This window comes from Heterodontus francisci, chromosome 27 (assembly GCF_036365525.1).
Source record: "Heterodontus francisci isolate sHetFra1 chromosome 27, sHetFra1.hap1, whole genome shotgun sequence".
In the NCBI taxonomy this organism is placed as follows: domain Eukaryota; kingdom Metazoa; phylum Chordata; class Chondrichthyes; order Heterodontiformes; family Heterodontidae; genus Heterodontus; species Heterodontus francisci.
Genome location: NC_090397.1, coordinates 7,150,938 through 7,167,405, shown reverse-complemented (window position 1 = coordinate 7,167,405; position 16,468 = coordinate 7,150,938). Strand labels below are relative to the sequence as shown.

At 46.8% G+C, this 16,468-nt stretch overlaps 1 protein-coding gene across 7 annotated transcripts in view; it reads left to right on the top strand.

The window, feature by feature from the left end:
* The window catches only part of LOC137384622 (cilia- and flagella-associated protein 54-like), a 712,374-nt gene that overhangs the window by 653,190 nt on the left and 42,716 nt on the right, over positions 1-16,468 (top strand). For all 7 annotated transcript variants that reach the window (XM_068058759.1, XM_068058758.1, XM_068058757.1 and 4 more), the window contains one exon: positions 11,090-11,261. In XM_068058759.1, coding sequence (XP_067914860.1) covers positions 11,090-11,261 — 172 coding nt within the window. The remainder of the gene's footprint in view (positions 1-11,089; positions 11,262-16,468) is intronic.

Below are 16,468 nucleotides of genomic sequence, written 5' to 3'. Positions count from 1 at the left end.
TCCCACTGTTTCCCCCCTCAGGCCTTTGCTTTATACTGCCATTGGTCACACTTTGTCCCCTCTCAGGCCCATCCTTTGAACTGCCACTGGTCTCACTGTGTTCCCTCTCAGGCCTCCTTTGTACTGCCACTGGTCTCACTGTGTTCCCTCTCAGGTCTGTCATTTATGTTGCCACTGGTCTAACTATGTTCCCTCTCAGGCCTTTCCTTTATACTGCCACTGGTCTCATTGTGTTCCCATTTGGCCTGTCATTTATGTTGCCACTGGTCTCACTGTGTTCCCTCTCAGGTATCTCCTTTCTACTGCCACTGGTTTCACTGTGTCCCCACTCAGGCCTCTCCTTTATACTTCCACTGGTCGAACTGTGTTCCCATTTGGCCTGTCATTTATGTTGCCACTGGTCTCACTGTGTACCCTCTCAGGCCTCTCCTTTTTGCGCCACTGGTCTCACTGTGTTCCCTCTCAGGCCTCCTTTTTGTGCCACTGGTCTCACTGTGTTCCCTCTCAGCCCTCTCCTTTATACTGCCACTGGTTTCACTGTGTCCCCTCTCAGGCCTCTCCTTTAGACTTCCACTGGTCTAACTGCGTTCCCTCTCAGGCCTTTCCTTTCTTCTGCCACTGGTCTCACTGTGTTCCCTCTCAGGCCTCTCCTTTATCCTGCCACTGTTTTCACTGTGTCCCCACTCAGGCCTCTCCTTTATACTTCCACTGGTCTAACTGTGTTCCCTCTCAGGCCTTTCCTTTATACTGCCACTGGTCTCACTGTGTTCCCTCTCAGGCCCGTCCTTTATACTGTCACTGGTCTCACTGTGTTGCCTCTCAGGCCGTCCTTTATACTGTCACTGGTCTCACTGTGTTGCCTCTCAGACCCGTCCTTTATACTGTCACTGGTCTCACTGTGTTGCCTCTCAGGCCGTCCTTTATTCTGTCACTGGTCTCACTGTGTTGCCTCTCAGGCCGTCCTTTATACTGTCACTGGTCTCACTGTGTTGCCTCTCAGGCCCGTCCTTTATCCTGTCACTGGTCTCCCTGTGTTGCCTCTCAGGCCCGTCCTTTATACTGTCACTGGTCTCACTGTGTTGCCTCTCAGGCCGTCCTTTATACTGTCACTGGTCTCCCTGTGTTGCCTCTCAGGCCGTCCTTTATTCTGTCACTGGTCTCTCTGTGTTGCCTCTCAGGCCCGTCCTTTATACTGTCACTGGTCTCACTGTGTTGCCTCTCAGGTATCTCCTTTATACTGCCACTGGTCTCACTGTGTTGCCTCTCAGGCCGTCCTTTATACTGTCACTGGTCTCACTGTGTTGCCTCTCAGGCCCGTCCTTTATGCTGCCGCTGGTGAGTGATAGTGCTGGATGGAATGACTTGATGTTTGGTATTGGCTTCGTCATTCATGGCTAGGTAGGAACACGTGTCAGAGTGTGTAACGATTCATATATTTATTTTTGTACACCAGTTAACAGTGGCCAAATGTGGATTCAAGTATATGGATGGTCTGAAAAGGTCGGCACCTTATGTGCACCTATGGTAACAGACGGCCTTGCCATTCAGTGTTGAAGGTTACAGACAGATGCTAAGCGCCTCTTGTGAAAGGTCAGCAAGTCTGCCTCAGAGAGAACTTCTTGCTTCAATGGCCCCTTGCACTTGACCTCAAATGAAGCATCTGCTGTTCAGAGTCGCAAATCTCCCTGCCACGCATGTCACTGCGCGGTGAACTGGGCCCCACGGCACATCTTCATCAGCTGGCACCTGTTGTGGCAACTCATACTCATTCTCCTCGGAGGAGGAAGCGGCTCGCTCATTGCCTTCCCCTGACTTCAGTGCTAATCCCCTCTGGAGGGCCAGGTTGAGTAATGCAGAGCAAACAGTACTGATTTGAGATACCCTTGAGGGTGCAGAAGGCTCCCTCAGACCTTTCAAGGCATCTAAACCTCATCTTCAAATGTGCAATGGCCTGCTCGATGGTGGCCCTTGTCGTCATATGGCAGTGGTTGTTTGTGTCCTCTGCCTAGATGTTGGGTTTGCGTACTGGGGTTTGAAGCCGTTTATTCTTTGGAAACCCCTTGACCCCAGTGTCTGGTCACAAAGGGAGTGGAATCTCTTTCTGTTCACAAAGGTGCCTGGCTGCTCTGAGGGAGGCTTGATGGCCACATGAGTACCTTCTGCACCTGGGGAAATCCAGCCACGGCCCCAAAGCCTGCTCGCTTGTGAACTTGATATATTGGCCAGCCTAACAGTACATGGGATCTGTGACATCCTAATGCAGGGATGGGCTGCTGACTAAGTGATGCTACATAAATCTCTGGATGATCCCTGGAACGAACCACAGGTGAAAAGGTTGAATGGCAATGTCGCCTTTAATGCTGCAGGCATTCATTGTCCACCACTTCCCAATTTCACTGTGTGTACCTACCCCACATGTACTGTAGCGGTTCAAGAAGGCAGATCACCACCACCTTCTCAAGGGCAATAATTGCTGTCCTAGCCAGTGCTGCCCACATCCCATGAATGAATAATAAAAAAGGCATCAACTCCTACTCCAGCATACCGCACAGCTATGCCATCAACTCTATGGAGAGGTGCAGTCTTCAGAGACATTGGTTCTTGGACATCTCCATGAAGCTCAACCTCTGACGGTACACCCTTGGAGCTGGATAGTGCCTTCTGTGACCATGAGGCTGCCCTCTTGCCCCCATGCACCCTCCTCGTCCTCAAACTGCTAGAGCTCCCCCTAGCTACTGCACAGGTGCTCCATGTGGCGGCATTCCCATCTCTGTGCCACTCTCCTCCTCACTAGAGGAGTCAAGTCTGAAAGCATTGACCCCCATAGCTAGAAGAAGGCTCGACTGTGATAAGCCTTTCAAGAACCTTGTCCAGCCTTCAGTGACTGCTTTGGACCTGGGAGACACCCTGCCACTGGTATTACTTCACTTTTGCCCCACCCTCTGCACTGCCTCCAAACTTGATAGTATCACTTCTTCAAGACACAGCCAGCAGACAGCTTTGCAGTATGGCTGCCAGTTCCCTCCACAACTCAATTGCCATTCAGATCTTGTCTGAAGAGGTGAGACTCTGAGCCTCCATGTATCCCATGTGCCATTTGTAAAATCAGAAAAAGGTTGGAAAATACCTGACAATTGGCTGTTTAATGACCTTAGTTAGTTACTTGCCCGCTGCTGATTTGTCAGCCACTGATCTGTCCCGCCACCTGCATCACGTGAAATTGGTCATTGGCGGGACGACGTCATGGACTCCACATCGACCAGCGTCATTTTACCATCCCCTCCTGCCTCCTTTGCCACCATCATGTACCCTGAATGTTACTGCTGTAAGAGCTGGCCATTGAAAATTTCACTTGTGTTATACTCTTTGTCACTATGAATATCATACAGTCAATCAGGCAGATCAAAGAACTATGCCATGAGGAGGATTATGTAGAATGCTACCGGGAAACTTGCACAACATGGCCTCACAAAATAGGAGGGAAATGGAGACAGGGTTGAATCTGTGTCACTGTGTTGGGGGTTATGTTTTTGGCTCTTTTTATCCTTATGTACATCTCATACACTTTCTTTCATAAACTTCTTTCTGTCTCTCGCTCTTAGTTTCTGAAAGTCTCCATTTCACTGTGTCTGACCTCCTATATATTTGCTATTTTCTTTGAATGGTTCTCTCATACTTTCTATTTGTATGACTTAGTCTATCTATCTGTTTCTCCTTTACTCTTTCTTTTCCCTGCCTTCTCCTATTAATATCTGTAGTGCAAATTTGGCTTTAACCCTCCAGTAGCCATTAAAATGTCTCTTCCTGGCAATGAGTAGCTGTTGTGCAACGAACAGTTGCATATAGTTGTATATCTTTCCCAGTCATGGACCAGCAGTCTGAGATGCTGTTGCATCTCAGCCTGAGGCTAGGCATTCCCTACCCAAACTCTCCCAGGCCAGATATGAGTGAGTGAGTGAGTGAATGAAGACTTGATTGGGAGGGCAGGGAGAGGGTAAGCCAGGGATGGGAGTGAGTGAGGCAGGGGACTGAATGTAGCCAGCTCAGAGTCATGGATTTCCTGGGATTATAAGGCTAAGGCTTGGAAGAAGCAGGCAGGAGGAAACGACCACAGTGCCAGGAAGCAGTAAAATAGAAATGCTTGAGGCCTTTTTTTTAATTCTTTCATGGGATGTGAGCATCACTGGCAAGGCCAGCATTTGTTTGCCATCCCTAATTGCCCTTGAGAAAGTGGTGGTGAGCTGCCTTCTTGAACCACTGCATCTGGTGTAGCTGCACGCACAGCACTTTTAGGAAGGGAATTCCACATTTCTGACTCAGCAACAGTGAGGGAACGGCAAAATAGTTCCGAGTCAGGATGATGTGTGACTTGGATTGGAACTTGCAGGTGGTGGTGTTCCCATGCGTCTGCTGCCCTTGTCCTTCTAGGTGATAGAGTTCATGAGTTTGAAAGGTTCTGTTGAAGGAGGCTTAGCAAGTTGCAGCAGTGCTGCTACTGTGTGCCGGCAGTGGAGGGAGTGAATGTTTTAAGTTGCTGGTTGGGGTGCCGATCAAGCGGGATGCTTTGTCCTGGATGGTGTCGAACTTCCTGAGTGTTGTTGGAGCTGCACCCATCCAGGCAAGTGGAGAGTATTCCATCACACTCCTGACTTGTGCTTTGTAGATGGTGGACAGGCTTTGGGGAGTCAGGAGGTGAGTTACTTGCCACAGAATTCCCAGCTTCTGACCTGTTCTTTTAGCCACAGTATTTATGTAGCTGGTCAAGTTCAGTTTCTGGTCAATGGTAACCCCCAGGTTGTTGATGCTGGGGAATTCAACGATGGTAATGCCATTGAATGTCAAGGGGAGAGGGTTAGATTCTCTTGTTGATGTGACGTCAGGAGATGGTGGCAAAATGCATCCTCTTCCCTTTAGAATATGAAATAAAGCCCCAGTGCTGATATCATCACAAAAATGAATGCAATAATTTTATTTAATAACTCCACCATCTCCAGACACTGAGGCACTTTCCAAAGTAGGTTTTATTAAAAATAGATATTATTGCTGTAACTTTTGTGATGATTTGAACTTTATGCAGTATTAAATTTTGAAGGGGTAGAGAAGCCTATATTTTCTATAGGTTCTTGCCTCGATCCTCTTTGCTTGATCCTGCAGTGGAGAGGAAGCATGGAGCTTTGAGCAAGCAGGGAATGAGACTTGGTGATGTGGGGTGGGGCTGAGTAAAATTTTAGCCTAGGTTTCTACAAGTATATGTTGTTATGATCCACATTGAGATCAGCAAAACAAAAGAATAGGTTCACCAAATGACCAGAATAAAAAATAAACAAATTTCTCCTTATTTTGGTATTTTAAATCAAACCAAAGTCAATATGAATTATACATTATACAATGGATATAACAAAGTTAGACCTTGCTTTATTCCAAGTCCATTGTGAATGTTCCATTGCAGTTATGCCGATTGTGAGCTCACAATTAGGTTAAGTCCAGTACGTCAAAGAACAGGCGTGGAGATCAAATTCTGACTGACCAAAACTCCAAAGGCACAAAATGTTGAATGCTGCCACTGCTATTCTCCAGCAAATCTCCAAAATGGCACTCGATTCCCACCTAAACAGTAGGTGGGAACACTGGATTCCCAATCCAGTAGTATTAACAGCTGCAGATGAAGATTGATGTCCAGACACAAGGTAGGTATCCCAAAACAAACTGACAGCTCCACGAACCGACAGAAATTCTGATGACAATGGCTTTCCTTCAGCTATGACTGATGAAGAGGAAAATCTCCCCCACACCTCCAAGTACCATCAGAAGAGCGACCAAACTGTGAGAGATCCTTGCCTTTTTTTAAAATATAGTAAGCTAAAGTACCAGATAATTGGGTGTAACCATTTTCATCGATCTGATACAAAGTCATAGAGCCATAGTCATAGAGTTATACAGCACAGAAACAGGCCCTTCGGCCCATCATGTCTGTGCCGGCCATCAAGCACCTAATTATTCTAGTCCCATTTTCCAGCACTTGGCCCGTAGCCTTGTATGCTATGGCATTTCAAGTGCTCATCTAAATACTTCTTAAATGTTGTGAGGGTTCCTGGCTCTACCACCCCTTCAGGCAGTGTATTCCAGATTCCAACCACCCTCCGGGTGAAAATTTCTTTCCTTAAATCCCCTCTAAACCTCCTGCCCCTTACCTTAAATCTGTGTCCCCTTGTTATTGACCCCTCCGCTAAGGGAAAAAGTCTCTTCCTATCTAACCTATCAGTGCCCCTCATAATTCTGTATACCTCAATCATATCCCCCCTCATCCTTCTCTGTTCTAAGGAAAACAACCCTAGCCTTTTCAGTCTTTCTTCGTAACTGAAATGCTCCAGCCCAGGCAACATCCTGGTGAATCTCCTCTGCACCCTCTCCAGTGCAATCACATCCTTCCTATAGTGTGATGCCCAGAACTGTACTCAGTACTCCAGCTGTGGCCGAACTAGTATTTTGTACAGCTCCATCATAACCTCCCTGCTCTTATATTCTATGCCTCGGCTAATAAAGCAAGTATCCCATATGCCTTCCGAACCACCTTATCTACCTGTGCTGCTGTCTTCAGTGATCGATGGACAGGTACACCAAGGTTCCTCTGACTTTCTGTACTTCCTAGGGTCCTACCATCCATTGTATATTCCCTTACCTTGTTAGTTCTCCCTAAATGCATCACCTCACACTTCTCAGGATTAAATTCCATTTGCCACAGCTCCGCCCATCTTTCCAGCCCATCTATATCGTCCTGTAATCTAAGGCTTTCCTCCTCACTATTTACGACACCACCAATTTACGTGTCATCTGCGAACTTACTTATCATACAGCTCCAGCGACCCGGGTTCAATTCTGGGTACTGCCTGTGTGGAGTTTGCAAGTTCTCCCTGTGTCTGCGTGGGTTTCCTCTGGGTGCTCCGGTTTCCTCCCACATGCCAAAGACTTGCAGGTTGATAGGTAAATTGGCCATCATAAATTGCCCCTCGTATAGGTAGGTGGTAGGGAAATATAGGGCCAGGTGGGGATGAGGTAGAAATATGGAATTAGTGTAGGATTAGTATAAATGGGTGGTTGATGGTCGGCACAGACTCGGTGGGCCGAAGGGCCTGTTTCAGTGCTGTATCTCTAAACTAATACCTCCTATATTCACATCTAAATCATTGATGTACACTACAAACAGCAAGGGTCCCAGCACCGATCCCTGTAGTACACCACAGGTCACCGGCTTCCAGTCGCAAAAACAACCCTTGACCATCACCCTCTGCCTCCTGCCACCAAGCCAGTTTTGAATCCAATGTGCTCTGGATTCCTTGGGATCTTACCTTTATTTATTTAGAGATACAGCACTGAAACAGGCCCTTCGGCCCACCGAGTCTGTGCCGACCAACAACTACCCATTTATACTAATCCTACAGGAATCCCATATTCCCCACCTACACTAAGGGCAATTTACAATGGCCAATTTACCTATCAACCTGCAAGTCTTTAGCTGTGGGAGGAAACCGGAACACCCAGCGAAAACCCACGCGGTCACAGGGAGAACTTGCAAACTCCACACAGGCAGTACCCAGAATTGAACCCGGGTCCCTGGAGCTGTGAGGCTGCGGTGCTAACCACTGCGCCACTGTACCTTCTTAACCAATCGCCCATGCGGGCCCTTATCAAAAGCCTTACTGAAGTCCATGTAAACTACACCAACTGCTGTACCCTCATCTACACATCTAGTCACCTTCTCGAAAAATTCAATCAAGTTAGTTATACACGATCTCCCCCTGACAAAGCCGTGCTGACTATCCCTGATTATTCCCTGCCTCTCCAAGTGGAGATTAATCTTGTCCCTTTTTCCAATAGTTTCCCAACCACTGATGTTAGACTCACCGGCCTGTAATTACCTGGTCTATCCCTGCTACCCTTCTTGAATAATGGTACCACAGTCGCTGTCCTCCAGTCCTCTGGCACCTCTCCCGTGGCCAGAGAGGATCTGAAAATTAGTGTCAGAGCTCCTGCTATCACCTCCCTTGCCTCACACAACAGCCTGGGATACATCTCATCTGGGCCTGGGGATTTATCCACTTTTAAGCCTGCTAAAACATCTAATACCTCCTCCCTTTCAATGTTAATATGCTCAAGTATATCGCAATCCCCCTCCCTGATCTCTACACCTACATCGCCGTTCTCCACAGTGAAAACAGATGAAAAGTAATCATTTAAAACCTCACCTATGTCCTCCGGCTCCACACACAGATTACCACTTTGGTCCCTAATGGGCCCTACTCTTTCCCTGGTTATCCTCTTGCCTTTAATATACTTATAAAACGCCTTAGGATTTTCCTTTATCTTGCCTGCCAGTGTTTTTTCATGTCCCGTCTTCGCTCTCCTACTTACTTTTTTAAGTATCCCCCTACACTTTCTATACTCCTCTAGTGCCTCCACTGTTTTCAGTGCTCCGAATCTGCCATAATCCTTTTTTTTTTCCTGATCCAATACTCTATATCCCTTGACATCCAGGGTTCCCTGGACTTGATGGTCCTACCCTTCACCTTCATGAGTACATGTTGGCTATGAGCTCTCACTATTTCCTCTTTGAATGACTCCCACTGGCCTGATGTAGACTTTCCTACAAGTAGCTGCTCCCAGTCCACTTTGGCCAGATCCTGTTTTATCAAATTGAAATCGGCCTTCTCCCAATTCAGTACCTTTATTTCTGGCCCATCTTTGTCCTTTTCCATAACTACCTTAAGTCTTTCAGAGTTATGGTCAGTATCCCCGAAATGCTCTCCCGCTGACACTTCTACCGCTTGTCCAGCTTCATTCCCTAGGATTAGGTCCAGTACTGTCCCTTCTCTTGTAGGACTTTCTACGTACTGGCTCAAAAGGCTGTCCTGTATGCAGTTTAAAAATTCCTCCCCCTTTAAGCCTTTTGCACTAAGACTATCCCCAGTTGATATTAGGTCAGTTGAAATCCCCTATTATTACCTTATTATTTTTACACCTCTCTGAGATTTGCCTACATATCTGTTCCTCTATCTCTCCCTGACTGTTTGGAGGCCTGTAGTACACGCCCAGCCAAGTGATTGCACCCCCTTTTGTTCTTAAGTTCTACCCATATGGCCTCATTTGAGGAACCTTCTAAGATATCATCCCTCCTTACTGCAGTAATTGACTCGTTGATCAACAGTGCAATACCACCTCCTCTCTTATTCCCTCCCCTGTCACGCCTGAAGATTCTATACCCTGGAATATTGAGTTGCCAGTCCTGCCACTCCCTTAGCCATGTCTCTGTGATAGCAATAATCAATGCCCTCAATTCATCTGCCTTATTTGTAAGACTCCTTGCATTAAAGTATATGCAATCCAGCCTTACATTTTTCACTTGTGCCTTAACAGGTCTATATTTGCTCTGCCTTCCAGACTGACTCAGTTTCTCTTCTATATTTGGCTGTGCCTCACCCCCTATTGTACCTACACTCTGAATCCCATCCCCCTGCCAAATTAGTTTAAACTCCCCCCAACAGCACTAGCAAACCTCCCAGCAAGGATGTTGGTCCCGTTCCAGTTCAGGTGCAATCTGTCCAACTTGTACAGGTCCCACCTTCGCCAGAAACAGACCCAGCGATCCAGGAACCTAAAGCCCTCCCTCCTGCACCATCTCCTCAGCCACGCATTCATCTGCTCTATCCTCCTATTCCTATACTCGCTAGCACGTAGCACCGGGAGTAATCCAGAGATTACAACCTTTGAGGTCCTGCTTTTTAATCTGCTACCTAGCTCCCTAAATTCTTGTTGCAGGACCTCATCCCTCTTTCCACCTATGACGTTGGTACCAATGTGTATCACGACCTCTGACTGCTCACCCTCCTCCTTCAGAATGTCCTGCAGGCGCTCCGAGACATCCTTAACCCTAGCACCAGGGAGGCAACATACCATCCAGGAGTCTCGTTTGCGGCCACAGAAACGCCTATCTGCACCACTTACGATAAAATCCCCTATCACTATGGCTCTTCCAACCCTTTTCCTCCCCTGCTGCGCAGCAGAGCCCTCCGTGGTGCCACGAACATGGCTGTTGCTGCTTTCCCCTGGGAGGTCATTCCCCCCCAACAGTATCCAAAGCGGTATATCTGTTTGAGAGGGGGATGGCCACAGGGGACTCCTGCACTAACTGCTTGCGCCTACTACTCCGTCTGGTGGTCACCCATCCCTGCGCAGCCATTACCTGCGGTGTGACCACCTCGCTAAACGTGCTATCCACGACGTCCTCAGCATCGCGTATGCTCCACAGTGAATCCACTCGCAGCTCCAGCTCCGTAATGCAGGAACCAGTAGCTGCAGATGGATACACTTCCTGCACACATGGTCCAGTGTCCCTGATTTCCCACATAGCGCAGGAGGAGCATATCACGGGGCTGAGCTCTCCTGCCATCACTTACCCTTAGATTAATCAGTTACTCCCTTAATTAAAAAATACTAATTACACTAGGGGTCTTGTTCTACCCACTACAATCTAAGGTCCTTAATAAGTTACATTGAATTAAAAAAAATAATTTAGTAGTACTCACCTTATCACTAGAGGTTTTTTTCAGCAAAAAAAACCTTTCCTTTTTTTGAGCTATTTAAATGCACGAACAGCTGCTACTCACCCAGCCAATCACCTTGCAGATTTCCCGTGATGTCACTGTAATTTTATTTCGAGTCTCAGCGCGCGCCGAGAGGGAGAGCAGGTTTGCCAGCCGCCGCTCCTGTCCTCAGGTAAGTGAGGGCCTCGAGCCCCGCGCTGTCTTTTACAGCTCCCACAATGGATCAGCTTCCGCCCAGATCCGCCAGCCTCCGCCGCTCCTGTCTTCAGGTAAACATCTGGAATAAGGTAGAAGGACCTCTAGTTACAACCAGAACATCTCTCTTCTAATCTCTGTTATACCTATTGAACCCGAATTACCTGTGTGTTCAATCATTTATGCGTTGAGTACATAGCTTTGTAGCATACTAACAATATGGACTTTCATCACAATGTTTTTATAGTCATGTATTCCTAGACACTAAGGTTTTAATGTGTCTCCATCTTTTTTAGACTTAATTTGTTGCACAAGAAACTTGTTGCATTAAAACAAAAGGCTGAGGCGTCCTTGCAACCAGAACTTCCAGCATCTGCTTCAATTCAGCGCAGTCACCATAGACTGAGGCAAAGGTATAGTCGAACTGATTCTGCAATGAGTGTTGGAAAACTATCTACGCCGTTGGATGTAAGTCAAAATAGGTTTTAGAATAGCAAGTTTACTTGTTTCAGTTTTATTTGTCAAGGTATTTTGAAAGTTTACATGTTGTCATGAATAAAATAATGTCGCATCAGTGGTGCGATTGTCAATGTTGTGATCTTTGTAATCCTGGAGATTATCATTCGCAGGAGAGGTACAGAAATCCCTCCATTGGTGAAGCATGCTGCTTTGCTTTGAAAACATCTGGATTCAGTATTGTTTGATGTTTGCAAAGATAAAATTGATAATTTGCCGACAGATGTGAACCAAGAAGCCAAGGCACCACAGTGGAACAGCTGGGAATGGTGAGAGAACAAAATTCTCAACTTAAATAGCACCTTAAACGTAGTAAAACTTCAGTATTGCTAAAAATAGAGACATGTTATCGAAGCTTTTCATCTTGCACTCATCAGGACAATCGCAAGAATAACCAATGTAAGGGAAAACAAAACTTATACCACATTCAAAGAGAGTGCTGATTGGTTGGCAAGTGAACTCTGATTGGTAGAGGTGATGCCATGGCAAAGACACCAGTGTACGATGACTGACAGTTAACTGCCAAGCTTTGTTTAAGATTTAAACCAGGCAGCTTGACTCTGACTGCTCAATGCATTGCGCTCAGGAATGAACCAGCAAATGGCTGACACTTATTTTGTTCAGCTGAAACAGGCGCAATGTTTGTACATATTCTTTCTGCCTGCAAAGAACAGGGCCCTGTGTATTAATATATGTAGCTTCCAGTACGCGCAAATATGCCACAATGCGAGCCCTACTGACAATCTTAAATTGGTTGTCAGTCTAATTCTTAGCGCACTGTGGGTTATTTAGCAAATGTTGTCCAATCAATAAGTGACAGCCATTTGCTGGTTCATTCCTCAGGGCAATGCATTGAGCAATCAGAGTCAAGCTGCCTGGTTTAAATTTTAAACAAAGAACAAAGAACAGTACAGCACAGGAACAGGCCATTCGGCCCTCCAAGCCTGCGCTGATCTTGATGCCTGCCTAAAATAACACCTTCTGCACTTCCGGGGCCCATATCCCTCTATTCCCTTCTTGGCAGTTACCTGTCAGTCACCGTAAACTGGTGCGTTCACCATGGCAACACCTCTACGAATCAAAGTTCACTTGCCAACCAATCAGCACTCTCTTTGCATGCAGTATAAGTTGTTGTTTTCCTTACATTGGTTATTCTTGCGATTGTCCTGATGAGTGCAAGACGAAAAGCTTCGACAACGTGTCTTTATTTTCAGCAATAGTAAAACTTCCCAAGGTGCAAATGTGAATTGAAAGGTGGCTAAAGGAGGCCATTGGAAATTTAGGTTTAGGCCTTTGGAAAGCCGAAGAGATGTGGCATGGCCAAGGGATTTTGGAAGCAATCACGGCGTACGATAGCTGATGGCATTTCTATTAATATGAACATACAAAATTGATTGACAGGAAAAGACTAGATGGTCTGTTGAGCCTGGACAACATTCATGATGGCCATGCTGATTAAATACTTGCTCCCTTTCACAGCCATGAAATTTCATAGAGAGGCAAAAACAATGGAGAAAAAACCCAGGGCCATTAAGGGAAAATATACTCTGGAAAATACATCTCCAACCCCCTTAGGCCATCAAAACCAATCCAGTATTAATGCTGGAGCAGAGGGAGAATGACTCAGATGAGCAGAGGGTTGAGCTGGAATGTAGAGTCAGAGGACATTGCTGAGGTGGAATGGATGGATTTGTAGACGAGGACAAAGATTTTTAAAATATTTGTATTAGGTATTGGTGAACTAGCAAAAGTCATAAAGGACCATGGCACAGTGGCGCAGTGGTTAGCACCGCAGCCGCACAGCTCCAGCGACCCGGGTTCAGTTCTGGGTACTGCCTGTGTGGAGTTTGCAAGTTCTCCCTGTGTCTGCGTGGGTTTCCTCCGGGTGCTCCGGTTTCCTCCCACATGCCAAAGACTTGCAGGTTGATAGGTTAATTGGCCATTATAAATTGCCCCTAGTGTAGGTAGGTGATAGGAGAATGGTGGGGATGTGGTAGAGAATATGGGATTAATGTAGGATTAGTATAAGTGGGTGGTTGTTGGTCGGCACAGACTCAGTGGGCCGAAGGGCCTGTTTCAGTGCTGTATCTCTGAATAAAATAAGTAATCACTGAATCCCCCACTATCAACAAGCTGGGGGTCACCATTGACCAGAAACTGAACTGGAGTAGCCATATAAATACCATGGCTATACGAGCAGGTCAGAGGCTAGGAATCCTGCTGTGAGTGACACACCTGCTGACTCCTCAAAGCCTGTCCACCATCTACAAGGCACATGTCAGGAGTGTGATGGAATACACTCCACTTGCCTGCAGCTCTGACAACACTCAAGACACTAGACACCATCCATGACAAAGCAGCCCCCTTGATTGGCATAACATTCACTCCCTCCATCATTGATGCACAATGGCAGCAGTGTGTACCATCTACAAGATGCACTGCAGCAACACACCAAGGCTACTCAGGCAGCACCTTCCAAACCCGCGACCTCTACCACCTAGAAAGACAAGGACAGCAGATGCATGGGGACACCACCACCTGCAAGTTCCCCTCCAAGTCACACACCATCCTGACTTGGAACTATATTGCTGTTCCTTCACTGTCGCTGGGTCAAAATGCTGGAACTCCCTTCCTAATAGCACTCTGGGTGTACCGACCCCACATGGACTGCAGCAGTTCAAGAAGGCAGCTCACCACCAACTTCACATGAGCAATTAGGGATGGGCAGTGATGCCCATATCCCATGAAACAAATAATAAAAAAAATTAAACGATAATAGATTGGAATTTTCGGCATGGCTAATGCTAATTCAATCCAGTATCCATTAATTTTACTCCATCAGCATAAAGGATTACCAACTATATTGAATCTATGTTACCCGAGCAGACCTACAAAAGAAAGAGTGGGGCTCGAGGCCCTTCATGGAGTCGTACAGCATAGAAACAGGCCCACCGCGTCCATGCCGACTATAATGCCTATCTATACTAATCCCACCTGCCTGCAGTAATTCTATATCCCTCTATGTCTTGCTCATTCAAGTACCTGTCCAGATGCCTCTTAAATGTCGCTACTGATCCTGCCTCCACCACCTCCTCAGGCAGCTCGTTCCAGATACCCACTATTCTTTGTGTGAAGTATTTACCTCTTTGATCCCCTTTAAACCTCCTCCCTCTCACCTTAAATCCATCCCTACCATGGGAAACAGCCTCTGGCTATCTACCCTATCTATGCCTCTCATAATTTTATATACCTCTATCATGTCCCCTTCAGCCTCCTTCGCTCCAGGGAAAACAGACCCAGCCTATCCAATCTCTCTTTATAACTCATGCCTGCCAAAACAAGCAACATTCTTGTGAATCTTTTCTGCACCCTCTCTAGCTTAATCACATCTTTTCTGTAGTGCGGCGACCAGAACTGCACACAGTACTCCAAATGCGGCCTAACCAACGTTATGTACAACTGTAACCTGACATCCCAACTCTTGTACTCAATGCCTCAACCGATGAAGGCAAGCTTGCCAAATGCCTTCTTCACCACCCTGTCTACCTGTGTTGCCACTTTCAGGGAACTATGTACTTGCACCCCAAGGTCTCTCTGCTCAAGAACACTCACCAGGGCCCTGCCATTCACTTTATATATACTGCCCTAGTTTAACTTCCCAAAATGCATCACTTCACACTTGTCTGCGTTAAATTCCATTTGCCACTCCCTTGCTTACTTTCCCAGTTGATCTATATCCCGTTGTAACCTTAGACAACCTTCTTCACTGTCCACTATACCATACCACCAATTTTGGTATCATCTGCAAACTTACTAATCATGTCCTTTACATTCATATCCAAGTCATTAATATATATGACAAACAACAGAGGGCCCAGCACCGATCCCTGCGGGACAACACTGGTCACCAGCCTCCAATCTGAAAAACAACCCTCCACTACCACTCTCTGTCTCCTATCACCAAGCCAATTTTGCATCCAATTTGCCAGCTCACCCTGGATCCCATGTGTTTGAACCTTCTGGACCAGCCTACCATGTGGGACCTTGTCAAAGGTCTTGCTAAAGTCCATGTAGACAACGTCCATCGCCCTGCCCTCGTCAATCCTCTTGGTCACCTCCTCGAAAAACTCTATCAAATTCATGAGACATGATTTCCCACGCACAAAGCCATGCTGACTATCCCTAATCAGACCATGCCTTTCCAGATGCATATAAATCCTGTCTATCAGAATCCCTTCCAATAACTTTCCCACCCCTGATGTAAGGCTCACCGGCCTGTAGTTCCCTGGTTTATCCCAGCTGCCCTTCTTAAATAAAGGCACAACATTAGCTATCCTCCAGTCTTCCGGTACCTCACCCGTGGTACCTTCACTAACCTGAAGTCGGGGACGGCGGCAGCGGACTCTCTGACTGTTTCTGCTCGCGCTCTGTTTGGATTTAGTGTAAAAAAGACGAACAGTGACATCACTGAAATTATGTGCGTTGATTGGTCGGTGGGCGGCAGCTGTTATTGCCTGGGGGCAACTGAGATTGATTGGAGTTAATAAAGAGGTTCCCTTTAAATTAAAGCCCTAATATAGCTACCTGTAAATGTTTAGTATTTACTGGCTATACTAGTGCTGTTTGCATGAAGCTGTAAGTTGAGTGGGGGTATTTTCACTGGCTGGGGGCGGTGGAAGGTCCTCTTTGGTCTTTTTCTTTCACAGCCTCAAAGGCACAGGGGATAAAAGCTGATTGTAAATAGCTGGTAAGTTATTACATTAGCAAGATTTTCTTTCATTGTCAAAGTAAGTAATGGCAGGGCAGCTTGGCCAAGCGGAATGTACCTCCTGTGCAATGTGGGAGGTTGTGGAAGTGCCATGTGACCTTGGCGAGCATGTTTGCAGAAAGTGTCTCCGGTTGCAGAAGCTTGAGCTTCGGGTTTCGGAGCTCGAGCAGCGGTTGGAGTCACCGTGGCGCATCCGCGAGGTGGAGGACTACGTGGATGGCACGTTTCAGGAGGTAGTCAACCCGGTGCCTAGGCAAGCACAGTTGGGGGGTGACTGAGTGGCTGCCGGATGGACAAAGAAGTCAGGGCAGGTAGTGCAGGAGTCCCCAGAGGACATCCCACTTTCTAACCGATATTCAGTTCTGAGTACCGATGGGGGAGAGGGTTCCTC